General features: G+C 44.2%; 2 protein-coding genes and 1 long non-coding RNA gene across 10 annotated transcripts in view; 2 read left to right on the plus strand and 1 right to left on the minus strand.

Annotated features, from left to right (window-relative positions):
• AMDHD1 (amidohydrolase domain containing 1) overlaps positions 1-26,420 on the plus strand; it is a 204,059-nt gene that overhangs the window by 6,065 nt on the left and 171,574 nt on the right. Inside the window, exons 5-9 of one of the 3 annotated variants that reach the window (XM_006741893.3) lie at positions 2,169-2,394; positions 4,714-4,838; positions 8,033-8,126; positions 8,706-8,866; positions 9,958-10,790. In XM_006741893.3, the coding sequence (XP_006741956.2) occupies positions 2,169-2,394; positions 4,714-4,838; positions 8,033-8,126; positions 8,706-8,866; positions 9,958-10,045 (694 nt within the window). In that variant the 3' untranslated portion in view covers positions 10,046-10,790. Of the gene's footprint in view, positions 1-2,168; positions 2,395-4,713; positions 4,839-5,301; positions 5,558-8,032; positions 8,127-8,705; positions 8,876-9,957; positions 10,791-26,420 lie in introns of those variants that run through there. The other 2 variants (XR_014145039.1, XM_081819085.1) reach the window with 2 other exon arrangements.
• HAL (histidine ammonia-lyase) overlaps positions 14,597-26,420 on the minus strand; it is a 26,436-nt gene continuing 14,612 nt past the window's right edge. For 2 of the 6 annotated variants that reach the window (XM_081819074.1, XM_081819076.1), the window contains 4 exons: positions 24,220-24,354; positions 20,021-20,129; positions 19,852-19,942; positions 14,597-16,755 (listed from right to left, as the gene is read on the minus strand). In XM_081819074.1, the coding sequence (XP_081675200.1) occupies positions 16,615-16,755; positions 19,852-19,942; positions 20,021-20,129; positions 24,220-24,354 (476 nt within the window). In that variant the 3' untranslated portion in view covers positions 14,597-16,614. The remainder of the gene's footprint in view (positions 16,756-19,851; positions 19,943-20,020; positions 20,130-24,219; positions 24,355-26,420) is intronic. The other 4 variants (XM_081819075.1, XM_081819078.1, XM_081819077.1 and 1 more) reach the window with 4 other exon arrangements.
• Positions 23,110-26,420, plus strand: part of LOC145721385 (uncharacterized) — a 73,678-nt gene continuing 70,367 nt past the window's right edge. The window contains exon 1 of the long non-coding RNA XR_014145057.1: positions 23,110-23,270. This is a non-coding gene — a long non-coding RNA (uncharacterized LOC145721385). The remainder of the gene's footprint in view (positions 23,271-26,420) is intronic.

The raw sequence follows: 26,420 nt of genomic DNA on the forward strand, positions 1-26,420 counted from the left end.
GAGGAAGAGGAGATGTTCAAAATTCTTTCGGTTAACAGAAAGCAATGCCCCCTACTAGATCCTTTAAAATAACAGATATTACTTTAAATAGTTGCCCATGACCACATAATCGCACTTTAGAGATTAAAAGTAACACTCTGTAGGAGATAGATCAAATCTTTAAGTCAAGATGACTCAGAATAGTTTTTATTTTCGTTCATGTTTGTTTAGCAGCAAACATGTTTGTTTTCTTGTAAATGTTTTTTAGATTTCCTTTTATTTAAAGTTTCTCCTATATAGCTTTCTTGTAGAGAATTCTGTCCTTTCTGCATCTGCATCTGCATCTTATCTGTCCTGGAATTTCTAGAGCCAAAGGCCCACAGTTCCAGAACTAAAAGTTTCAAAAGAAATCTAGGACTTGGGGGCACCTGGGTGGCTCAGTCGGTTAAGTGGCTGCCTTTGGCTCAGGTCATGATCCCAGCATCCTGGGATCTAACCCCTAATCCGGCTCCCTGCTCAGCAGGGAATCTGCTTCTCCCTTCCCCTGCTCTTATTCTCTCTCTCTCTCTCAAATAAATAAATAAAATCTTAAAAAAAAAATCCAGGACTTGAAAATTAACAGGGCAAAGTCTTAGTGCCGTTTTGAGTTTTGATAACTTAGATACATAAGTGCTACAGGCTTACAGAAATTATTTGAAAGTTTCATAACATATATTTATACATTTATTTAGTTTCACGCAATTTGAAAAATAAGTTTAATGTTAATTTTTTGTTTACCATTTTCAATCAGAGAAAATAAAAAATTAACAAATTTATTATTAAAAATTCACAAAATTAATTAAGTAGAAAAGAAACATAAATACTTAATATTTCCAATGATGTTTTTGTACATTTTTAGCATTTGTACTTCTGAAATTATTAAAACTTAAAACTGCACTGAGGGGTGCCTGGGTGGCTCAGTCGGTTAAGCGTCTGCCTTCGGCTCAGGTCATGGTCCCAGGGTCCTGGGATCGAGCCCCGCATCGGGCTCCCTGCTCCGCGGGAGGCCTGCTTCTCCCTCTCCCACTCCCCCTGCTTGTGTTCCCTCTCTCGCTGTGTCTCTCTCTGTCAAATAAATAAGTAAAATCTTTGAAAAAAAAAAAAAACTGCACTGAGACTTTTGGGACATCCATCTATAGAAAACATTTTTTTTTTTTCAAACGGAACATAAGGTGGATGATAGCAGTGTAACATGGTAGAGAAGTCTTAGGCTTTGGAGCCATACCAGACCTGGGTTTGAATCCAGCTTTGCTACTTTCCCACTGCATGATTTTGAGGGCATCACTCAACTTTTTTGAACATCTGTAAAATAGCTAAATAACACATAATTCTGTATGATTGTCTTGAGAATTAGGAACAACACATGTGAGCGCCTGTCTCCTCACGGTTCACTTCTGTCTTCCCACCAAAATGGTTTTTGCTGAGCGAGAGACTTCCGTGTGCCAAATACAGGACTAAAGTTTTACAGAAATTTTCTCCATCTGCCAGTGAGTCTCTGAGGTCTGTGTCTTGATCTCCAGCGATACAGTCTGCAGCTCAGAGGATGCCAAATGATGGCTACATGACGTGTCCAAAGTTACATAGCCAGCAAGTAGGAGAGCTCTGTGTCTATTTGACTTCAAAAGCCGAGCCCTTTCTGATCTATAACTACCGCAGAATCTTAGAATTTCAGGGCCTCCCACAATCCTCTTTCCCCATAGTTCCAAATGGTGAGACAAGAAGCCTTAGGCAGATGCTTCTAGAAACAGTGTGGAAGAAGAAAAAGGCAGAGTGATCACGAGGGCCCAGCTAAGGAGCACACAGTTGTGTTGTTAGGGAAAAATCCAGGATGCCCTCTAAGTGTCCTTGGCAAGCAGATTCCGTTTTTCAGCCGGCTGGCCTTGCTGACATTCTTGAAGGCAACACGGCTGGGCCAGAAATGGATGAGCCTTTGAGTCTCTGCACAGTCAGTGCCTACAGAAGTCTTGCCAACATCTCTGCTGTGTCCTCATTGTTAAGACTCTTGAGTTATTGCTTTGATTATTTCTCTACCTTCTTGAGGCTTGAGGTCATCTGCCCATAGTTTGTGAGATTCTTCGAGTGCCAGAAAACCCTTTCTTTAATTAAAAAAAAAAAACTTCCCCCCATGTAATCTCATGTTCTTCCCCCAGAGGAAAGACTGCTCCGGAGGCTGCTGATGAAATCATCAATAGCCACCTCCCGCAGCTGAAGGAGCTTGGCAGAAGTGGGGAAATCCATGTGGACAATATAGATGTGTTCTGTGAGGAGGGCGTCTTTGATCTCGGCTCCACCAGAAGGATTCTTCAAAGTGGAAAAGAGATGGGATTACAGATTAACTTCCATGGGGATGAGCTGCACCCGATGAAGGCTGCCGAGGTGTGGTTGACCTTTTGCTTTTCCTTTGTCAACACTCATGCTATGGAAAACTTAATTAGTTTGTTCAGAGGTGGGAGTAGCCTTCTGAAAAGACAGAGAATGGGGAAATTTGTTTGAACAATGTGTGGATCGGTCCGGTAGAGCCTTGGAATCCCGGACCTCTGTTAGAAATTTACTTTTTTGCTGCTCATTGACTTGTATGATCGCCGGCTGGTGGGATTAGTAGAAAAAGAAGCACTTTTGTGATCTTGTTTAGCAAATCCGTGCCCTATTTTGGTTGGCACACAAAGCCACACTGGCAGAGTCGGCGAGTTGCACATGTAGCTCCTGGGGTCTGTGGCAGCGTCCAGGGGAACGTTGCTAGAGCGTACCGTTAATAGTCCAGGATGCTCTTCTGATCTCTGCGTCTTGCTCAGATTCATTTATTCATGCTTTCAACAAATATTTGAGTGTGTGCTATGTGCCAGGCACTGAGAATTCAGCAGTGAATAAGACAGACACAGCCCCCGCAGTTGTGAGTCGAGATGTCTCTCTAAGCCCTAGAGTGAAATAAACAACTGCCCTTGGGGCATAAACCAGATGTGGACACTCCACACGTTTCTCCACCACAACACGTCCAATGTGATCTCTTAATATCGCTTCCAGATCTGGTCCTGTGTTTCCTGCCCAGTGAATGACCCCATTATGTACGGATTGCCTAAGAGAAAAACTTGGACGTCACTTTGTCTCCTCACCCCCTCCCCTGTCACATTTCAGTTAACAAGCAAGGCTTCCAGGTTTGCCTGCTGAGTCTGTCTAGGTCCACTTCTCTTCCCCCCACCGCCTAGTTCAGACCACCAGCAGCGGCTCTCAGCTGGACTCCTGCAACAGCTCTTCTCCCTGTGTCCAAGCTTGTCCGCACTTGAATCCCTGCCCTCCGCGCATCTTCTCTTCCTCTCTGGTGCTGGAAAGCACTGAAAGGCTCACCCGGGCTGGCAGGACAAATTTCAAACTCCACAGCCATAGGCTTACCCCGATCTAGCTCTTGCTTGCCTCCCATCTTCCTCTTTCTCTCCTCCCCCGTCCCTTCCCCTGCCCTCTTGACCATGGCCAGCCACCATAAATAGTGTTAGGACACCCGATACCCCACGCCTCTGGATGTGCCTCCTCTCATCCGAACACCCCTTGCCTGGCTAACTCTAACTCCGCTCCGTGTTTCCTCTTAGCTACCACTTCTCTGGCATCCTTTCCAAACCTCTCCAAGAATGAGTTACAGTCCCTCCCTGTGCCTGTCCCACCATGTTCAAATTGTCTCTGAGATCCCTCCTGGACTGTCCCTGTGCCTCCACAGCCTTATCCCTGAAGGTTAGCACAGTGCCTGGTAGACAGGGGGCCTTTAGTGAGTAAATATTTGTGGAATGTTTGTTGAATGAATGTGAACTAGGTGGTCAACAAGATACTTCTGGTTGTAGAGAGTGAACCGGTGAATTAAACAGAGGTCAATACCTGGGATGACCAAATCGAGTTTGGGAAAGTGAAGGTGATTCCAAGGTTAGAAGGAAGCTTGCCTGGGGACCAGAGTCTGTGGAGCATCCAACTCCCGAGAGCACCAAACCAGAATGCTCTTAGACCCGAGCTAGCTGCTGACGAGGGGCCGGCTCCCTCCTGCCCTGGTGTGGGCATCGCTGCCTCCCTGGGCCACGGGCTAAGGTCAACAATGAGTCTCCTTTCCCTTTCCTTGGAATGCTTAACAGAATCACCTTTCAGCCTGGGGCACTGTGTGTGTGTGTGTGTGTGTGTGTGTAAATGTGTCACGCTGAGAAGAAACCCACTTTAATGCCATGTTCTCATTATCATCATAGCATTACCTCCTCCTGGTTTTATTCTAACAGCTGAGCCCAGACTTATTTTCTTAAGATTTTTTAAAATTTATTTATTTTACAGAGAGAGAGATAGCGACAGCAGGAACACAAGCAGGGGGAGCGGGAGTGGGAGAAGCAGGCTTCCTGCCGAGCAGGGAGCCCAATGCGGGGCTCGATCCCAGGGCCCTGGGATCATGACCTGAGCCGAAGGCAGATGCTTAATGACTGAGCCACCCAGGCGCCCCAGTAAGCACTTGGATTTAAGGATAGTTTTTGAAGTAGCACACGAGCTAATTTTCAAATGAATGTCCATCACAAACCTTTTACCCCTCTGGGGGCTTGCGCTGGGCAGAGGCAGTTGCCAACCCATTTTAATGACAAAGAGTGCTGCTTAGTTTTGCAGGGAAACCAATGTTCTGGCCCTTTGTTGATTGTTGTTGCTGTTGGTGAAACCTTTCTCTCTGCCCATTCCGTTTAGCTCGGGGCTGAGCTGGGAGCCCAGGCGATCAGTCACCTGGAAGAAGCGAGCGATGAGGGCATCGTTGCCATGGCTATGGCCAGGTGCTCGGCCATCCTTCTGCCCACCACGGCCTACATGCTGAGGTGAGCTGCCCTGGGGGGTGACAGCCACGAGGACACAGACCCAGAGGCCTAAGTCTTATTTCATTGCCCTTCCACATTCCTTAAAAATGCAGATCAGGAAAACCGAGCTCATGGAAGATGCCAGTTCTGGAGTGAGGTCCAGGAAAGCGCTTAGACCCAAATGGCCGTTGAGTAGGGAGATTATTGGGAAGAGTGGACCTTTCTCTTTCTTTTTTTTTTCCCCTCATTTTTGGAATTTGCCAATTAAAAAATCAATATGCATTACTTTTATGACTAGAAATAATGAAATAGGCTTTCTACTTTAAAAAACATGCATCAGATGTTAGGGATATCAAGCAGTGTTCAGAATCTGAAGGAGCTGTTTTTTACTAAGAGGACGCAAGTGGGTCCCACAGTCCTCATAAATCCCCGGGGGTGGGAGGAAGGAGGAGACGTCTAAGTATGTTTTGTGAAATCTTCCCAGGAGTTTTGCTGTTTGCCCTCTATGGATTGAATACACCCAGTCCAGAGCCCATCTTTATGACTGCGGTTTGGTTGTCGCCACCAGGGGGCGCTACTGGCATCTAGTAGGTAGAGGCTCGAGCCGCTAAAGGTCCCACAGCGCACAGAACCACCTCCCACCACAAAGAATTATCCTGCCTAAGAATTATCCGGCCACAATTACGAACTGTGACAAGGTTGAGACACTCTGCCTCAGGGATGGAAAAGCCAGGCTACAAGTAACTTATTTATTTATTTATTTATTTATTTATTTATAGGGGGGGGGAGTGAGGGCGCTCCCAAGTTCGCGTGAGCTGGGGGCAGAGGGAGACGGAGAGAATATCCAAAGATTGTTCACGTCCAGTGCGGAGCCTGACAGGGGGCTCGATCTCACCACCATGAGATCATGACCTGAGCCGATATCAAGAGCGGACGCTCACTGACTGAGCCACCCAGGCGCCTTCAAGTAACTTTTATAAGAGAGAAGAGAGGAATATTGCAGTACTTTTCTCAAATATATTATGATGTTATACACATAGGGGTAATATTATACATTTCTCTTATTATTACTGTTCTCTTAATTTAAAGAGTAGACATAATGTAGATTGCAACCAGGAAATACCAATCAATAACCATTCTTGGAATCTTGGCATTTCCAGCAAGTCTCAGTAGTCATCAATCAAAGTCATCAATCAATACTTAATCTGGTTAATTTTCCATCACCCAAGGAATAATGTTTGACAAAAAAGGGTTCCTTTATGTCCCCTTGAATCTCTTAAAGATGGAGCAAAAATCTGAGACTTGCACTGTGAAGGGCGGCTCAGCAATAAAAGCCCGAACTTTGTCCCTACGCCAGAGGCGGCGGCCATCTGTGCTCACCGCGGGATGGGTTGACCATACAATTTGGACAACAGGAAACATTGCAGAGAAGTTCCCACTTTTCTCTCTGGCTTCTCTGTTCCGCTATTTTTCTGAGCTCTCCAACAGGAGCAACCTGCAGGGCTCCCTGCCGGGCCCTCTGCCGGGCCCTGAATTCTCTTGACTCTCATTTCTGGAATAACAGTGGCCTTATGCCACTTCCTTTAATCATTATTGTACGCATCTTTGTGTATACTGTTTAAATTTATTCAGGATACATTTACCTCAGTTTTTCTGGAACTCCTTTGATACGTCTACAGCCTCACTTTTTTTTTTTTCCTCCTTAAATATCTCTGGAAGGGGAGGGGAGGCGAGGCCGTCAGAATGAACTGTGGGAGGGAGGGGCGCCTGGGTGGCTCAGTGGGTTAAGTGTCTGCCTTCAGCTCAGGTCATGATCTCAGGGTCCTGGGATTGAGCCCCGAGATGGGCTTCTTGCTCAGCTGGGAGCCTGCTTCTCCCTCTCTTCCCCTCTCATGCTCTCTCTCAAATAAATAAAGAAAATCTTAAAAAAAAAAAAAAAAAAGAATGAACTGTGGGGAGATTTTAAGTTCTACCTTTCCTCACTCTTATCCCTGCTTCACCTGCCTCCTCTCATACATTGTCCTGGTTGAGGAACATTATCTTAGGTAGGCCTGCCAATTGTCAGTCATCGACCGTGAATGTTTCGAGGGCCTCCATTTTGGCCTATAAACCTGTAGACTCTCAGACAACGGCTTTCATCTATTCCCCTCCCCCCAACACTGTGAGCCTTGAATAAACACTAGCATAGTTTCTGAAAGCTCAGGGCTGTCTGCCTAGGATGACCCAGGCCCCCTTACAATGCCTGCCTGAGAAAGCCCAGCCTGCCAGGGGAATTTACTGTTTGTTCCAGCAAAACCCACTGATTGGCAGATAGGCCCCTGGACTTCCTCTTAGAGCAGTTACTTTACAAATTGCAGTTGTAATTGCAATTATAAATCCTTTCTCTGCTCCTTTAAGATATAAATCTTCTACCACCCAGGATTGTCTTCTCAAGGACCCGCCCCTTTTTCCTCCCGACTTCCTCTTTCTTTCTTTAAAATGCCCAGTTACCACTGCACAAATCAAAATTGAGTCCAGACCACACTGGACCCTTTCCCTTTTGCAGTAGTTATTACTGAATACAGTCTGTCTTCACCCCTTTAGCTAGTGTTTGGCTCTGTTTATCCCTGACATAACTTTTGAGTCATGTCCTAAAGAACAATATTTTGCCAAGGAGATTAAGGAGACACGCAACCCAGGAAGAAGCACAGACATTTTATGTATTAGATTCTTAGGCTTCAAGACTTTAAAGGGCCTACCAAAAATGTTTGAGACCCTTCCCCACCCCCAAGGAGGGGGAGAGAGATGAATAAAAAAAAAAATTGCAAAATGGAAGTTAATAAAAATAGCATTATTTTAACCTCATTGTTTATATTTGGGAGTCAAAAAAAAAGTGTGTTACATTTGAAAAAAAACTAAGTTATATTTTTCTTCCTTAGCAAGAATCTCTGAAAGTATATAAAGATTGCTAAAATTAAAAAAAAAAAATGCTAAAATAAACACTCCCAAATTAAAGAAATTAGTCATGGGCAAGTCATTTCAAAAGCAGAGATAAAAATCAGGCGTCCTGGGTTCCACCTGACTTCACCACTCATCACTTAACCTTGAGTGTCTCTTTCTTCTTCCAGAACACAGAGGGGTTGGATATCTTAAGTTGGCTTCCATTCCGAATACCTAATCTGCAGAAGCTCTGCTTCCAAAGACTGACATCTTCCTTTCTTTTCCCCTCCTCTTAGACTGAAGCAGCCTCGCGCTAGGAAGATGTTGGATGAAGGGGTAATCGTTGCTTTGGGCAGCGATTTCAACCCGAATGCATATTGCTTTTCAATGGTAATTATTTTTAATGTGACTTTCTAAGGAGAGAAATCGTCTTCCGCCACGCGTATGAATAATTTAAAAATAGTTCACTAACTGTTAAAATGTACCAAAGATCTAAGAAACGATTTTCTTGTGAAACAGGAAAAAAAGTGCAGACAGCAGGGTCATCGGATAGTTCTGTGCCACACGAATGCCTCTAGGCATAGAGAGAGGAGAGAAAGTTCTATCTGCGTAATTTTTTTGATGCAGCCATGGGCGTTGTGGTTTGATGATAACTCATTCCGGTCTTGGAGGATAACACAAGCTCAAAGAAGTTTTAGTAAATAAGCATGGAGGTGGGCTTTCATCTTACATAGCCAGTGGTCTTGAAAAGTTGTAAATAAATCCTCAATACCCGGGGGTGGGGGTGGTAATCTCTCTAATAGAGAAATCTTTAACAAAGCATAAGAATCTTTACACGTAAATTAAAATGTTCTCGTACCAGTTTAGCCAGTTCCTCCCAGACATTTAATTTCCATTATTGGTTGTGCTGTGTTGAGTAGCAGTTACCATTCTGTTCCTTTCCTCGAATACGGTTCTTCCCTGCCTTAGCCGGTGGTCATGCACCTGGCCTGCGTGAACATGAGAATGTCCATGGCTGAAGCCTTGGCCGCTGCCACCATCAACGCAGCTTATGCCCTGGGAAAATCGCACACACATGGATCTCTGGAAGTTGGCAAACAGGGAGATCTCATTATCATCAATTCGTCCAGGCGAGTGTTCTCCCAACGGAGCTATTTTATGTTGTGCCCCTTGTAATATGTAGGCTGGGTTTAAATGGCTTTTCTGCTCAATATTAGCATCTGGCTCTGTGTCGGCCCAGAAGCTCCCCAATCTCCTTTATCCTCACCCCTTTCTAACCAGCAAGTCTCCCCACGAGTCCTAAACCACACAGGGTAGACAGACCAGCTTCTCCGGTCTCTTCATCTGTCTTCCATCTGTCCTAGATCTCCAGGTTTCTGTTCTGTTTACCCGGACTTTGGACTCGTGCCCCCTGGCTTGTGTTCTTGTTTTTCTGCTGGAATTCTGACCTACGGCTGGTGCTGGACCGTGCATGTTCCAACTCCGGCTGGTCACCCGCGTCTGATTCATTACCTCTCTGGCTTCTCACTCCTACCAGATCCCAAAAGCCTTGTTTCCGTTTTCCTGCTCCTGGGTTCGTGTTACTCACACACAGTCGGCTGCCAGCTGGGTCTCCGATGTAACAATTTGAGTCTTATTTTTCTAAATCTGGAAGTCATAAATCCTTGACCCCAGCAGGTCTACTGCATTCTTTGGTCCTCAAATTCAACTGAAGAAAGCGACTCTGTAATTCTACTCTTCACTCTATTGAAAATAATGCTGGGGCGCCTGGGTGGCTCAGATGGTTAAGCATCTGCCTTCGGCTCGGGTCATGATCCCGGGGTCCTGGGATCGAGCCCCATGTCCAGCTCCTGGCTCAGCGGGGAGCCTGCTTCTCCCTCTGCCTCTCCCCCTGCTCGTGCTCTCTCTCTCTCTCTCTGTGTGTCTTGAATGAATAAATAAAATCTTAAAAAAAAAAAAAGAAAGAAAATAATGCTGGGGCGCCTTTTGTATATCGCTTAATCGGATCAAATATTTTAAGGTCAAATACTTCAACAATACCATTAAAGAATATTTAAGTCACAGGTTAGTTATCATAGTAATCTACTATTTTTTTAAAAAGCCCGAATATCAATGACAGGGTATAAAGAAATTTTTAGAGAATGTATTTCTAAATTAGCATTTATTGACAAAGTGATCATTTTGGCTTGTATGCATTAAAGTACATTTGATTTCTTTCTAGATGGGAACATTTGATTTACCAGTTTGGAGGCCATCATGAATTAATTGAATATGTTGTAGCTAAAGGAAAAGTCGTCTATAAAAAATGAAAGATCTGAAAGGAAAGAGAAGACCTTTCGGCTATATAAGTCAATGCAGTTGCAGTAAAAGTTAAAATACCATAGTAATTTACCAGAGTGATGTCACTTACATATATTTCAGTGCTTTGTTAATCCACTTGAAAAAAACCAAGTCATTAATTTCTTTTAATTTAACATGTGCACCTGGACATATAAGCAGGTAAATCAATTGGATCATAATCTCAGAACATTAAATCATTTCACAGAGATTTATTACAAATATTTTGAAGATTAATATGGTAGAGTATCATCAGAATGCCTTTGTGGGGAAAAGCAATTGGCAGTTAGGTAGACATGGCTTGAAACTCCCATTTTGTTTGTGCTTTTCAAGTTTCAGTTTTTAAACTATGGGATGGTGAGAAATCCAAGTGATATGCCCCCAATTAAGCAAATGTAGCCTTCTATTATAAGCAGCTGGTTTGTCCTTTTCCCACACAGGTTGCCTTTCTATAAGCTCTTCAAATGCATGGGTGTCCCCTGAGGTAGGGTGTCCTTCTATTTCTAATTTCTTCTTGACTCCAGGAGTAGTGCTTCACAGCAGAGTTCAAGACTCGTCATTTTATACATGGGGACGGGGGCCTTCCTAGAATGGATGCATTTGGACCAAATCTGATAATGTAATTTTTAAAAATCATTTTTAAGAGTTTGATTATTCACCTTACAAATGTATAACAAAATTTTTAAAGCTCTCAATAAATATGTATTGTCACTATTATTGTTGTTTCCAGCCCCGGAAGTAGATTGGTGGTATTACCTATTACAGCTTCTTAGGAAATGAACAAATTACATAATTACACATAAAGAAATTGTGGATGATGATATAAATAGGTGTTTCTAAAGCCATATGAATTTACTTGAAATGTTTTTCAATGTTTAATCATCCTTATAATCACAATGGTATTATTAAACTTTGTCCTATTTATGAATAAATGATTTGAGAAGTAAAGATTAACCAAATTATCACCCATTTCATGTTAAAAATGGCTGAATCAATGAGGCTTAACTGTATTCCGTTTAAATCAAATCAAATACTCCTTGTTGAGAGGTTATGGGTGACAGTGCACATTGCTGTCACTGTCCAGTAACATGGGGTCATCGGAGCTTTGTCCCTCATATGCTTGGGTAAGGAGTCTTGAGGGGGTGTGGGAGGTGCATGGTCGCCCTCCCCTGTGACCAAGCACCTACTCAATTGTAGGAGTTTGGGATGCAGGCAATAGATATAAAGGCTAAAACTAAATACGAGGTCCGTTCAAACACAGAAGTCTATCTCTATACCAATGGAATAAGAAGGTGAAGTGCATCTTATTCTCCCTCTAGGAGACATTCACTTTAAACAAATAGCATTAATGTCTTTTTCAGATGAAAGGAGAAGAAGATACCCACCCAGAACAGGCTTAGTCCTCCTAGGCCAGTGTCCTGTAAGCCCTTGCAACTTGGGAGCTTGCTAGAAATGAGAACCTCGGCCCCACCCCAGACCTGCTGAATCAGAATCTGTGTCTTAACCAGCGGCCAGGTTATTTGTACACCTGTTAAAGTCTGAGAAGTGCCGCAGTCTGCGGTCTAGACCCTAGCCACACCGGCTTTCACACTGTGCCTCAAAACACCGTTTGCTTTTGCTGTTCCAGGCTTTGCAGCACTGTTCCCTCTACCTGGACTGCTTTCCCGCTCTTCTCTATGTGGGAAATCAGAGCTAGTCCCTCCCCTACCGTGTGCCCGTCCTTCATGGCACTGTGGCTTAACTCTCTTTCCCTTTAGAATGTAAGTTAGTAGAGGGCAGGGCCCTCCTCATGCGCCAGGATCTAAATGTGGTGACTGGTTCATAGCAGGTGATTAGTAAATGAATTCATGAATGTACAAACATACTGGTAGTCACAGTGAAAATTACTTAATTAAAACACACTAAGTAGGCCAACCCAGGAAGGCAGTGTTAAGGAAAATACTTGTTTTGTGGATTGAAAAGAGCATATGAATTCCTTAATATAATGCCAAAGGATGATGCTCATGGGGGAATACACTGGAAAAGTAAAACCAAAGAAACAGTTCCATGGTTGAGTGGAGAGGTGGGCTGCCCTTCTTCACTTTGGGGGTTGGAAGGATTTTGATGAGAGAGAGAGGCTCCAGGATGAAACATTATGAAGTGTTCAGAAGATCATCTATGAACCCTCCTAGCTCCTTGGGGAGCTAGGGCTGGGTCAGATTTCACAAGGCTTTGAATGTCACCCTCACTAATAGGAACCTCATTCTTCAAGTCAGGAAAAGCCACTGAAAATGTCTGAACAAGTTAGGACCAGGACAAGAGTATTGTAGAAAAAAATTAATCTGGTTTTAGCGTACACAGTAGGCACTCAAACATGTGTTGTATGAGTGGACTCTGGCAAGATACCTTGAACCAGTCCTTTGGTGGAGAGAGTAGGAGGTATCGGGTGCTAGAAGTCCAGGTGGAAAGCTCTGACAACGGGCAGTTAAGTGAGATGTGAAGACCCTTACTGTGTGCTCCCCATTGGGCTAGATCAGTGTTTCTTTTCTCAACCTTTTATTTTTTTTTTTAAAGATTTTATTTATTTATTTGAGAGAGAGAATGAGATAGAGAGACAGAGCATGAGAAGGGGGAGGGTCAGAGGGAGAAGCAGACTCCCCGCCGAGCAGGGAGCCCGATGCGGGACTCGATCCCGGGACTCCAGGATCATGACCTGAGCTGAAGGCAGTGGCTTAACCAACTGAGCCACCCAGGCGCCCCTTTTCTCAACCTTTTAAAGTTATCAGGCCACCCCCCCACCAGGAGAAAACTTAAATTTCTCCCTACAGAATAAGATTTTATCAGATAGGGTTGAGCTCTGGAAAAAGACCACAAACCATCATAATATGCAAGTTCTTCCGCATCCCAAGAACCAATTTTTGCCTCACTGTGCGCAGTATCACCCCCACTGAATTGAGGGTGCACGCGCCAGATGCCATGGGAGAAAGGTGAGGCCACGTGGCATGCTGGAAGAAACACACATCTGCGGCTTGACATCTGGCCTTTGATTTCTTCTTGAACTCTTTATCTGTAGAGGTTGGATTCCCTCCATCTCTGAAATTCTAGTGCTAGACAGGGTCCTGCCTTCGGGGAATTTACAATCCAATTAGGGCGGTAAGACGGACTTTCAAAAGTAGAGCCAAAGCCAGGGCGTATTAAAAGCGCGTTCTCCTAAAAGGAAGTCTGGTGAAACACAGTACTTTTAAAATTTAAATTGTTTTTGCCAGATCTCCCCCCAAGCATGAGCATCTTGGTCTTCATTACAGTAAACAGTTAAAGGATAAAGTCGATGCCAGCCCCTTAGATTTTTATCCGGTGGAAAGTTATTCCAAAATACGAAGGCACATCTTTTCCAAGTGGTTCTATTACAGCTGCTGCAGCCATCAGAAACCAGGCGCCCAGAGTGTAGAAACCACCAATAAGCCACGGCAATCCGTCCTGGCTCACCCACCCTCGAGATCTGAGGTGTCCTGTGCTGGTAGTTTTGTTTCCCCTCCTGTGCCATTAACATGAATTCCCATGCTCTTGCTGATGATCTGGCCTCTACTTACGTCCCAATCTTCCCATCTTCCTCCTTGCACATTGCCATTGTTTGTTTAATCCTCTGGCCCTACTGCCTACCTAAGCTATAAGCTATGAGGGCGAAGACCAGGGCCATCTTGGCCACCATTTATTTAATGATAGAAATGGACAAATGGAGAATTGGTTTCCTGGCACAGATGTCTTCTGACATTGACGTTTAGCTTACATTTCTCCTTTTTCCTCCCTTCTCTGACTGCCAACACTCAAAACCCAGCTCAGTCACCTCTTCCAGGCAGCCTCCCTGATGATCCAAAGGTGCTGTGGTTATATGGTGCTTTCCTCTGGGACACACGCTTGCCACAGTAATGGCCATTTCACGTTCCCAACTAGATGAAGTCTTTGAATACAGGCCTGCATGGGATATTGATGTACCAGTACGGCACCTCAGAAAGAGCTGAGGGAGGGAAGATGCCAACAGTTATGGATTTCAAAATCTGACTAAAATCGGCTTGTAGAAATGAGGACGTATATTAGCTCACCCTTGGAAATTCACCAGAAGGACAGGCTTCAGGGCGGGTTTTTCCAGCAGCTCAATAATGCTGAAGACTCAGATTCCTTCCTTCCCTCTGCTTTGGCATCACCCCAAGGCCAGCTTCCCCCGTGGGTTGGGCGGGCTGTCAACAGCCCTGGGTGCTCTATGCCTCCTCCTCGCTCACCTCAAACAGGTGCATGAGAAAGCCTGGCTACTGTGGCTCTCGGGAGAGAAAACATTTTCTCAGAGCCTCCAGGAAAAGTCGCCTCTGTCTCATTGGCACTGATCACTAAGCAAAGGGAACGCGACACCTTGTAACTCACGAGGCCTACGCTGCGGGCTGAAACACATTTCTTGGCTTTGATTTTTGGTGTATTTCTAATGTTTACATTTAATAAATTAATACCTTTAACCAAATAACCCCCAAAAGGCAAAATGACCATGCTAGTCATGAGATAATGAGAAGGTTTAATAAAACGATAATAATCCAGTGACCAGACACAAAGATAAGACTAAAGTTTAAAGTAGTAATGAAAAGTGTCTCGAATTTTTCAGGTTCTGTGTTTGATTTTACATACGTGGTAGATTGTTTCAGTAACGGACCGCAAACCACATGCCAATGCCATTGAGTATTCCTCTCCCAGACTGGCTTGAGCTGGAAAGGGTGACTTGCTTTGGCCAACAGGACATTAGCAAGTGTGGGCGTTGTAGAAGTATATCAGCCCTCATGCTGTGGGGCTCGCCCTCTGGCTGCCCTGAGACGGCAGGGGGAGAAGCCCGGGTGAGCCTGCTGGGAGGACATCGAGATGCCTCCAGTCCTTGCTGCTACTCCACGGGAAGGAGAGCGGAATCAACCACACTTTCTAACGACACGCGGCGATGTGCTAATATTCACTGACCAAACCTTTCAGACACCTGATTAACTGCAGCCAGAATAGGCTTTCCCTGAAGAGGCGCTCAACTCTGTTATAAAAAAACTAAGACCAGTGTGACGACGTAAGACAACTGAGACATGGTTTATTCCACGTTTACCTTGACATTCTCTTGGAGGCATGTGATAATCTGTTTGTCAGAGAGCTGTCTCGAAGACTCAATCAGAAAGTGCCCCGGAAGACCGCAGAGGCCCGTGGGGATCCAGTCCTCCCCAGACTGCTGGGAAGAGCCGCCACCAGACCGCTGGGTTTACTGGCTCGACTGGGCTTCGTGGCTAAGCACGAAGAAACCTCATTCGTGCCTGTTGACACTTTAGCAAAGGACAGCGTCCCCAGAAGGGCTTTTCGGTAGACAGGCTCCTCGGCCCACTTTCGGTCACCGAATCTCTGTAGGCAGCGGTTTTCACTTCGGTCTCCACCTTTTCCTGGGGACGGGGTGCCAGCTAAGGAGGGAAACCCTACTGTGAAATACACCGTTGAACCCATTTCAGGCTGGAAGCGGGTCAGCAAGCTGGCAAGTGTGTCTGTTCTTTCCTCGGGCTACCGTAGATGTATTAGAGCCGTGGGCCCAGGCTCCCGCCCTTGGAGTGCCTTGCACGCCCTTGCACACGTAGGTGCGAAGTCACAGTTAGCCTTGGGAAGCCAAGAGCTCCTCCAACCTGTCTTTCATCCAGATGATCCCGGACGGCCCTTTGCCTTCTTTTTTGAGGAAAAAACAGATTGGGTAACACATCCCAGGGCCCCATCGACCTTTGTCAATAATTCCTCCTTTTAAGGATTACCATTACAGAGAAGGGGGTGGTTACCTTTGAACATAAGATTCCTTATCTGTGGGACAGGAGGCTTCTTAATGCAGGGTTGTTAAAGGACTGTGAATAAAGTACTAACACATAGTAAGAAGGTAATAATACTAACCTCTAACTCCAGCTTAAGCATCTGAGATTTTTTTTTTTTGAGATGTATAGTGATATTTGATAAATATCAGTAAGGGCCACTCCAATAGCAAAACTCCTTTACACAAAACCTCGTTGGACCTATTGACTATACTCTGATGCAATTAATAGAAGAGAAGCTTCAGGACAAATTATGACTTCAGAAGTTGTTGATCAAAGCCTCGTAAGGAACATTCATCATATCGTGGTATAATTCAAACAGCCACAGTTATCTAGTGGAGAGCTTTTCAAACCATAAAAAAAAAAGAGATTCACAAAAGTCTAATGTTTTTGGAAAAGAATATCATCAATCTGTTTCAAATTCAAATAATGTTAAATGGCCTGTGGCCTGTTGATACTGTTAAGGAAGAAAGAAAACTCCTATAATCTGAAAACAGCTTCTGTGTCTCAAACCAGGTCAACAAGAACACAGTGCTAGAGTGAGCAAATTTAATGCTGTCACCAGCCTAAGCAAAGGAGGTTTTAGCAGAACTGAACAAAATAATGGATTGATCTACTTAAGAAAGTCCTCAGGCCTCTTCTTCAGCATGATATTGCTTGCTGTTCAACCAAGGACCTGAGCTGCTAATCTATGACAAAGCCCATTAAAGATCCTCGGACTCTGGAATTTTGATGGATTTCTTATGTAGAAATTCCAGTGAAAAGGCTGTTGGAGAAACAGGTCTGGATTCTGGAATATGTTCCATTCTGTATTTTTCAATATATGGTGCAGCGACCTCCCAAACCTGAGAAGGATAAAACAGAGTCAGAATGTTGATGACATTGTTCTCACATGCCAGTAAGCATCAGCTTTATCCGATCAAAACGTCTAGGGCGGAGTAGGCACGTAGCAGCTGTTTGCTTGCTTTCATTATGAGCCATTTGACACACGATCTGTGTCCATTAGTCTTTGGTTGCATTAGCAGCTTTTAAAATACAAAGTCCAAAGCCTTTCTAAAGTTACCTGGGAGGTTTTCAGCTGCTTACTCTTCGGAAGCAAAACAAGCCAACACACAAATAAAACCTGGACAATTCAGTGTGGACGGAATTAAGGAAAGTTGCTCAAAGGTATGAATGTGCGTTTTCTAGAACAAGCTTTGAATAGGGCAGTGGATTTCCTCGTTTGCTGGGTCTCCATGGCGCATGTGCTCTACTTCTTACACTCTTTTTAAAAATTTATTTTATTTTATTTACTTATTTTTGAGAGAGAGAGCGAGAAAGAGAGAGCACGCACATGCACGAGCTGGGGGAGGGGCAGAGGAAGAAGCAGACTCTCTGCTGAGCAGGGAGCCTGACGCGGGACTCGATCCCAGGACCCCGGGATCACGACCTGAGCCGAAGGCAGACGTGTAACCGGCTGAGCCACCCAGGTGCTCTATTTCCTTGCACTCTTACTGCTCCCGGTGTGACCTGTGGGCCAGCGGCATCAGCCTTCCCTGGAACCAGACCCCCAGGAGATTCAAATGCACAAGACGGTTTGAGAAGCAGCGCTTCAGACCCTTGTTTGCTCTGTAGCTCCACCCACCAGCCTATTCTCTTTCAGGCATCGAGTCTTCTCAGGTTCAGGTCCTGGTTTTGATTGACAGCTGCTTTTTATCAGCTTGCTGCTAACAACCAAGGAGCATTTCCTATCCTTTTGTATTACCTTAGAAAGTGTATCCTTGCAAAGGCTAACTTCCTCGAAAAGACCCCTGCGCCTCCATGGTCGTTGCTGCTTTATTTACGAACAGCCAGACGCGAAAGCCCCTGAGTGTCCACTGACGGATGTAGAGTAGCGCTCCAGCCCGTCTTAAGCGTTAACCTGAGTCGAGGTAACACACTTCTTGCTTGCTGACCTAAGGCCCTTGATTGTAACAGCATTAACTGACTTTCTTTGAGATTTGCAGACCTCTGGCCTTGGGGAAGGAAGGACCAGAACTTTCCCAGGCCCTAGAGGCCGGCAAGTCTGTTGGAAGCCGCCTTGGCTTTCTGATTAGCCCAGCAATCTTTATCCAAATGTTTTTCTTTTTTAAGGTCACACACATAAATGATTCTCCTTTCCCTTTGCACATGTGTAGCTCTTGCCCTCCTTTGCAGAAAGAACAGAACACTCTTGTGCCACCTCTGGGTACCAAGGAACCAAATCTCCTTGCTCAACTGACCCCCACCCCTGGGCACCAAAAAACTAGAACTTCTTGCACAACCGCCAAGGACCAAGATAACTCTGTAGCTGACATCATCAAGTCTGCACGTCGGTAAGAAATGTCACAGACCGCTGTACTCCCTTAGCTGATTAAGCCCTTTAAATATCTCTGTGCCTGGCAGAAACCGGGAGTGGGCTCTTCTCCCCAGGTGGCCGACCTCCTGAATAGAGCTCATATTCCTTTCCCACCAAAACCCATCTCTTGAATATTGGTCTTTCAAGGGACTGGCAGCCGAATTTGGGTTTCAGTAACAGATGAACGGATAAAGACAATGTGTGTATTATTCAATCATAAAGAAGAAGGAACTCTTGGCATTTGTGACAACCTGAATGCTGTGAGGGCAGTATGCTAAGTGAAATGAGTCAGAGAAAGACAGAGACTGTGCGATCTGTATGGTATGTGGAATCTAAATAGCAGCAGCAGCAACAACAAACGAACTCAGAGACACAGAGAACAGACTGACGGCTGCCGGAGGTGGGGGGCAGAGGGTGAGCGATACGGGTACATGGGGTCAAAAGGTACAAACCTCCAGTTTTAACCAACTGAGCCACCCAGGCGCCCTAAAGATTTTATTTATTTATTTGAGACTAAACCTCCAGTTTTAAAATAAACAAGTCCTGGGGATAGAATATGCAACAGGGGGACTAGAGTTAATAAGACTGTATTGCATATTTGGAAGTTACTAAGAGAGTAGATCTTAAAAGTTCTCATCACAAGAAGAAAGAAATTATAACTATGTACAGATGTTAACTAGACTTAGTGTGGTGATCGTTTTGCAAAATACACAGATATCAAATCATTCTGTTGTACTCCTGAAACAAATATAATGTTATATGTCAGGTATATTTTAATTAATAAAAAAGGCTAACCCCTCACACACCTCTCTACCAGCACCAAAGTTGGCACATGAGGGGCTTCCCCTCAATGGGTGTAGGGCACAACTTAGGAATGACAGGTGTGAAGATCAAAGGGAAAAATTGTTCCGCAAGAGCAGAGCAATGGTTCCAAGGGAAATCAAGAAATTCTAGAGAACATGATATCCACAAATTACAACAAAAGGTCAAAGAACTTTAAAAAATATATTTAAAAAATGAGTCCGCCTATGAGGCATCTGACTCTGTTGGATAAATCTATGGTCAATGAAGCCAGAGGAAATAAGCAGTAAAGAGAACCCGTATCTCACCCAGGGTGATGGGGTAGGACAAACCACAGCGCTAGACAGACCCACAGACCTTTGAAGTAAAACCCTGGGCCTTTGTTTTGTGTTCAGGTCTGTTTAGTCATTGGGCCAGTTGGAGGTGGTGGAGATAGCATCACGGAAAGAGAACATGCTTTTGAACGAAAGAGAGTATTGTTGGTGAAGGGGATTCATTAACCTTTCATAGCATTTTCTCCTCATGAATACCTGTCCCACACTCCATTTAAAGTCATTTCAGTTTCTAATCGCTAGATAGTCAATCTTTGGATGCAACATGGGACACTTAAGAGTTTATCAAATAGCGTTTTAGTTGCCTTGGAAGTTGCTTAAGTTCCTTTTTGTTCACGTCCAAGGAATAGACAGGAAACAAGAGAGTAAGACAATATTTCTTCAGTCCCCACTCCCACTTGGCTTTCCCATAATGACCCAAAACTAAGAAGTAAGCCAAGTGGCCAACTTACCTTCTGCTCTACAAGCAGCCTGTGAGCAGCCTCAATGTCTGGAGCCATGAAGCGATCTTTTATCCAGGGCCTACCGAGAAAGCACATCAAACTATCAGCCAAACATGAACTGCTGCCAGGGTTCACAGTTCTGAAATGATGTCACATCCAGGGACCTGTTGGACTTTACCTTACAACAGAGCGCACCAGGTCATAGACCTTCTCCAGAGGAGTGGTTGTTCTCAGGGGGCGTAGAAACTCTATGCCCTGGCAGGCTGCAAGAAGCTCGATGGCCAGCACTACGAGAAAGGTGGAGGGTACAGCTGTTTGAAGCTGATTTCATGCTGCGGGGATGTCACTCACATGGAAGTTGACAGCCAACTCTAGCCAACTCAGAGGTGGCCGGTTCTCTGTCTATTGGTAAAATGAAGCTGCCTTGGTATTTGGTTACCATTTAAAATTTGCTTTTCTACCCCCTTGGCTGTATCTTTAATGTTGAGAAGGGCAGTGCTATCCAGGTAAATGTCTTAGTTCTCTCCTTCTTCCTTCGTTTGGTCAAGATCGATGGCATCTGTGTCCTATTTCTACCTTTGTGTAAATGTCCATTTGTTTTTAGTCTTGCTGTTTCCCTTTGGCCTGAAATACCTGGCACATAGACTTTCATCAAAGGACTGAGGAGTCAGTGAATGAGCAACTCTTCTGTTGAGCTGGATAATTCTATAATGTTCCTTTCAAGCCTTCAAACTCAGAGGCTCCCAAGCCCACTAAAACTGAAATTGTAGAAATGGGTATCTTGCCAACTTTAGGTTTCTTGATAAAACAGTCTTTACATGTTTTTTTCCCCCCTAGTTAAGAACTCTTATTAAATGTACCATACCTTGCTATCAACTTTGAATACTGAAATCTAAATTTCTGTACATTTGGATTCCATTATTTGCCAAGAAAATAATTTAGAAGCTTCAAGTTGATCAAACCATTTACGTGGTCAACTGAAATGGAGTATTAAAAACATTTGACTTCTGGGCGCCTGGGTGGCTCAGTCGGTTAAGCGACTGCCTTCGGCTCAGGTCATGATCCTGGAGTCCCGGGATCGAGTCCCGCGTCGGGCTCCCTGCTCGGCGGGGAGTCTGCTTCTCCCTCTGAGACCCTCCTCCCTCTCGTGCTCTCTGTCTCTCATTCTCTCTCTCGCAAATAAATAAATAAAATCTTTAAAAAAAAAAACATTTGACTTCTTAAAATTTATGAAGCACACTCCAAACTCTGGTGAGTACAGACAGGTCACCATGGGAGGGGATGAAGTAATGGAATCCATTTTGGACCTGGAAGAAACTTCACATCTTCTAGTGCAGTCCCCTCACTTTATGCATAAGGAATTGGAAACTTCAAGAAGTTTAGCCGGGGTGTACTGGGAAGACATCTGAGATGAAATCTGCACAGCTACCAAGGTGGAGTGAAAAAGTGAACTGCGTGAAGGCCTAGGGGAACAGTGTTACAGGCAGAGGGGCCAGCAAGGACACAGGGGCTGAGGTAGGGATGTGTCCTTGGCGGGTACAAGAATAACACCACGGTTCTAGTGTAGGGAATGGAATGGAGAGAGGTGTCAGTAAGAGCCAGAAGCCAGATCACGCATGATCCTTGTAGGCTACAGGAAGGGGGCTGGATTTTGTTTTGAGTAGAAGTAAGTAATTGGCATATTTTCAGCAGGAACATGATGTGGTCAAAATTACATTTTAAGAACCTCACCCTAGTTATCATATGTGGTGACTGTAGAAGAACAGTAGTGAAAACAAGGAGACCAGTCAAAAGGCGATGACGGAGCCTTGATTTGGAGTCTTTTGATGGTAAGGTTGATTTGCTGATGAATTGGATAGAAGATCTGAGAACTGACAAGTGTGACTCCTTAAGCTTTTGGCCAGAGCAACATGTTCAATGGGGACATGAGGAACACACCTTGGTAGGCAGATAATAAAAACAAGTGTTGGTGAGGATGTGGAAAAATCAGAACTCTCAAACACTGCTGATAAGCATGTAACATGGTAGAGCCACTTTGGAAAACAGTCTGGCAGTTCCTCAAAAAGATGAACATAAGTTACCATATGACCCAGCAATTCCACTTTAGAGAAATGAAAATATACATCTGCACAAAAACTTGTACACAGATGTCCACAGCAGCAGTGTTCATATTAGCCAAAAAGTGGACAAAACCCAAACATTCCTTGCCTGATGAATGGATAAACAAAATGTGGTATAGCCATACAATGGAGTATTATTTGGCCATAAAAAAGGAATGAAATTCTGACACATGCTACAACATGGATGAACCTTGAACACATTATGCTGACTGGAAGAAGCCAGTTACAACAGACCATATATTGTATGACATTTATACGAAATGTCCAGAATAGGCAAATCCACAGAAAGCGAAAGTACATCCATGGGTGCCTAAGCCTGGGGGCAGGGTGGGGTAGGGAGAATGGGAGAATGATAGGTCAAGGGTGCAAGGTTTCTTTTGGGGATAAAAATGTTCTAAGATTGATTTGTGGTAGTGATTGCACAACTCTGTGAATATACTAATAACAACTGAAGTGTACAATTTAAATGGGTGATTGTGTGGTATGTAAATTATATCTCAATAATAAGAGCACTTAACTCTCCCACATGTACCTTAAAATACCTTAGTCCTTGCTTATCTGCTGTTTCGCCTTCTGCTATTTTGGTTGCTCACAATCAACCACGGTCTGGAAGCAGGCGAGCCTTCTAATGATTCATCATTTTCCTCTTTCTGACAAATCATCAGAAAGTCAAGAGTAGCCTAACGTTACCTCACAACACCTGCATCATTCTCCTCACTTCATCTTACCCCGTAAGCATTCTGTCGTCCCACATCGTCACAAGAAGGGTGAGTAAAGTACAGTAAGGTATTTTGAGAGAGTTCACATTCACCTAACATATTTCAATATATTGTTAAAATTGTTCTATTTGATTAGTTATTCTTGTTACTCTCTTACTGTGCCTGATTTATAAATCAAACTTTATCATGGTATGTATGTATAGGAAAAAACATGGTATATAAAGGGCTTGGTACTACCCGTGGTATCAGGCATCCACTGGGGGTCTTGGAACATCCTCCCAGCCCCCATAAGGGGGGGCATTACTGTAGTGATATTCTTTTGTCATCCAACGGCTTCGGATACAGCTGCAAAAACTTAGTAGCTTAGATAACAATGCTTAAAGGAAGGCAGTTCGTCTTTAAAAAAACAAACAAGCAGTAATCAAGAAGGCAGGGAGAGGCTGGCCTAATACAGCTCCACCCTAGAAACCATCTCCTGAAAGATATGGATCTGAATCTTGTTAAGTCTTCTACAACAACCGGGAAATGCAGGGGACAGAGATAACATGCAGAGAGCAAGTTAAGAGTAACACCACGAGGAGGCTAAAAGGTAAATCCAGAATGCCAGTCTCTAACAGAAGACTGACCTGTCTTTTTAACTAGTCAATGGCATGAAGAAAAAAGAGGGAGAGGGAACTGTTCTAGATGAAAAGAAGCTTGAAACTTTGACCACCAAATTTAAAATGTGGGCCTTGAATCCAGATTTGAGCAAACCCACTCTACAGGCATTGAGATAATTGTGAAATTTTGAATATGTATTCAACGGTGATGCCAAGACTTACTGTTGATTTTTGTTTGATATGATAATGGCATCATGGTGGATAAAAAAAAGCATTCATATTTAAGGGAAGAAAATAATGTCATGGAATTTGCATGAAAATAAGAAAAGTCAAGGAAAATAAGAAAAGTCAAGGAAAAAAATGAAGTAGGGGCGCCTGGGTGGCTCAGTCGTTAAGCGTCTGCCTTCAGCTCAGGTCATGATCCCGGGGTCCTGGGATCGAGCCCCACATCGGGCTCCCTGCTCCGCGGGAAGCCTGCTTCTCCCTCTCCCACTCCCCCTGCTTGTGTTCCCTCTCTCGCTATCTCTCTCTCTCTGTCAAATAAGTAAAATCTTTAAAAAAAAAAAAGAAGCAAATGTGCTGTAGAGTCAGAGTACAGGAGGGTTCATGGTACTAATCTCTCCACTTTTGAATATGTTTTCAATTGTTTAAAAAATTAAGTCAACCAGTGAACCTGCTTAGACAGCAGGTGTGGTTCTTAATTTTCAGCGAGCTTCAGAATCACCGGGAAGACTTGTTAAACCCAGATGGTTCTGCTCTCTTCTCTAGAGTTTCTGATTTAGCAGGTCTGGGGCTGGGCCTAAGAATCTGCCCTTCTAACAAGTTCCCAGGTGATGCCGATGCTGCCGGTAGGGATCCTCCAGCAGGGATCCTACGTTGAGGATCGCAGATGTAGTCGTTTATCAGTGAGGCTCGCCGTCCCAGACTGGCTGGGTTTACCTTGTTCCACGTGCTCGATGACCCGAAGGGCCTTCCTTGCTGCCCATCCTCCCATGGAGACGTGGTCCTCCGTGGCAGCGCTGGTGGAGAGAGAGTCCACAGACGAGGGGTGGCACAGAGCCTTGTTCTCAGAAACTGCAAGAGGCCAGTGCAAGGTAAGTATGCTGCTAATAGGAAAAATTGCCACGTTGGCTTCCGAATGTGCTTGGCAGCATGGAGCATCCTCTCCAGGAGCTCTTGGTTGTTATCGAAGCACCAGATGGTCCAAAATTATTTGGGGAAAAGGAAACAGGTTGGGTTTATATCAAATTGAAAAGGAGGGAATAGTGAGTTCTGAGGTAAGACCAGATAGGAACCCTATTACAAAGCCTAGTTGAAAACATTGGAAGCGCTTAGCGTGCTGGGGAGAATAGGGAAAAAAGGACGTGATGGGCTTTTCCAAGTACTACAGAACAATGGACTGACTGTGCCACCAGGGGAGGCATCAGAATTCAGGGTGGTTATTTGGGGATGGAGACCGGGCCCACAGGTCTTGACCAAGGAGATTTCACAGCTCAGAATGTCCAGGGATGACAGAGGGCTCCATGACCGTCAGACATCTTGGGGAGGTGGGGGAAATTCTAGAGATGGCCTAGATCAAACTTTATTGTGCATATGACTCACTCCATCTTGTCAATATGCAAATGTCGAGTTTCGAGTGGGGCCCGAGATTCTGCTGTTCTAACAAACTCTCAGTGGATGGCTGGATTCTTGGCTCGAGGACAACACATTAAGTATGGAGGACCTAGATTCCAGAGCTCCTCCCTGGCTCCAGAAGCCACGGAGAGAGTTTTCTCCCTTACATTTTTGCTTCCGAGAGTGGCTGGGTGAGGCTTCAGTTGTTCTCTATGCTATAAAGGATCCTGAGATAATCTAGCGATGCAGACCAGGTGGTCGGCTCGTCCTGGTCCTCCCAGAACTTTCCAGGTTTCAAGCACTGCAAGTCCCAGGTCCTGGGACCCTAAACCTGCTTATATGGATACGCAGTCTGTGGTTCGTTCAGAAAGAGAAGTTCAGAAAGAGAAGTTACGTGTCCCCGAAAAAGAAAACTACCCATTTCATTATAATGAAAGCAAGTTGAACAACTTCAATAGGCAGTTTTAGGGAAAGCCAAACACATTCAAATGAAGCTTTCCGAAGTCCCTAATGTTTTCTAGATCAGTTAGCACTACCTCCCTATGTTAGTGTGAGAAGTCGCTACCCTTTAAAGGAGTATTTTAATAAGGAGGTAAGCGAGCAATTAGAAGTTACTGGGAAGAGGACACAATGAATTCAGGGACTCCTTTGGGTTGTGTTGAGTTTTCATGTGAGGCTTCGGTGAGGAAGGGGTTAGGAGTAATATTAACAGCAACTAATATTTATTTAGTGCTTACAATATGGCCAGGCACAGTTCTAAGGCTTTATATGCATTAATTCATTTAATCCTCAAATCAGTCCCATTAGGTAAATTTATCAGCCCCATTTAACAGAGGAGTAAGCTGAGAGTAAGAGGATTAAGAAACTTGCTCCATATCACACTCCTGATCAATGGCAGAGTTGGAATTTGGACCTAGAGTCTATGTTCTTAATTAAGCACGTGCTCTCCTGCCTCTTGGGTAGGTTTGCCTAAAAAAAATACAGAATGCTCAGTTAGCTTTGAATTTCAGATAAAAACAATCTTTTAGTACAAGTATGTCCCAAATAATTCACATTTAATTAGGCATCCTGCATTTCTATTTGTTAAATTTGGCAACCATATTTTAGGATTAAGTATGGATTAAAATGAGATCCACATTAATTGAAGTGAGAGCACAGATTTGAGAACAAAAATGCCTGGGTTTGAATTCAATTCTACTTACTGGCTGTCCAGTGTTGGGTAAGTCACTTAACTTCTCAGATCATCGGTGCAATGGAAGCAATCTTAGTACACGCCTCATGGTGTTGTTGTGACCATCAAGTGAGCAAATATAAACGAAGCCCTTAGCACGTCCTTTGCCCCGGACCCTGTTCTGATGTGTTAACTCACAGTTTTGAGTCAGAAATCAGCTACACTGAAGCTCAGTTTTCATGGAGGGCATCTTCTTTTAAGCATTTTTGCACATTGTAATCACATGTTTATGTTCTTAGTGGTTGGTATATCTAATAGAATGTACCCAAAGGTGAATCATTCAGGTCAGTTCAAG

Source organism: Leptonychotes weddellii, chromosome 5 (genome assembly GCF_054177405.1).
Source record: "Leptonychotes weddellii isolate Sample4059 chromosome 5, ASM5417740v2, whole genome shotgun sequence".
In the NCBI taxonomy this organism is placed as follows: Eukaryota; Metazoa; Chordata; class Mammalia; order Carnivora; family Phocidae; genus Leptonychotes; species Leptonychotes weddellii.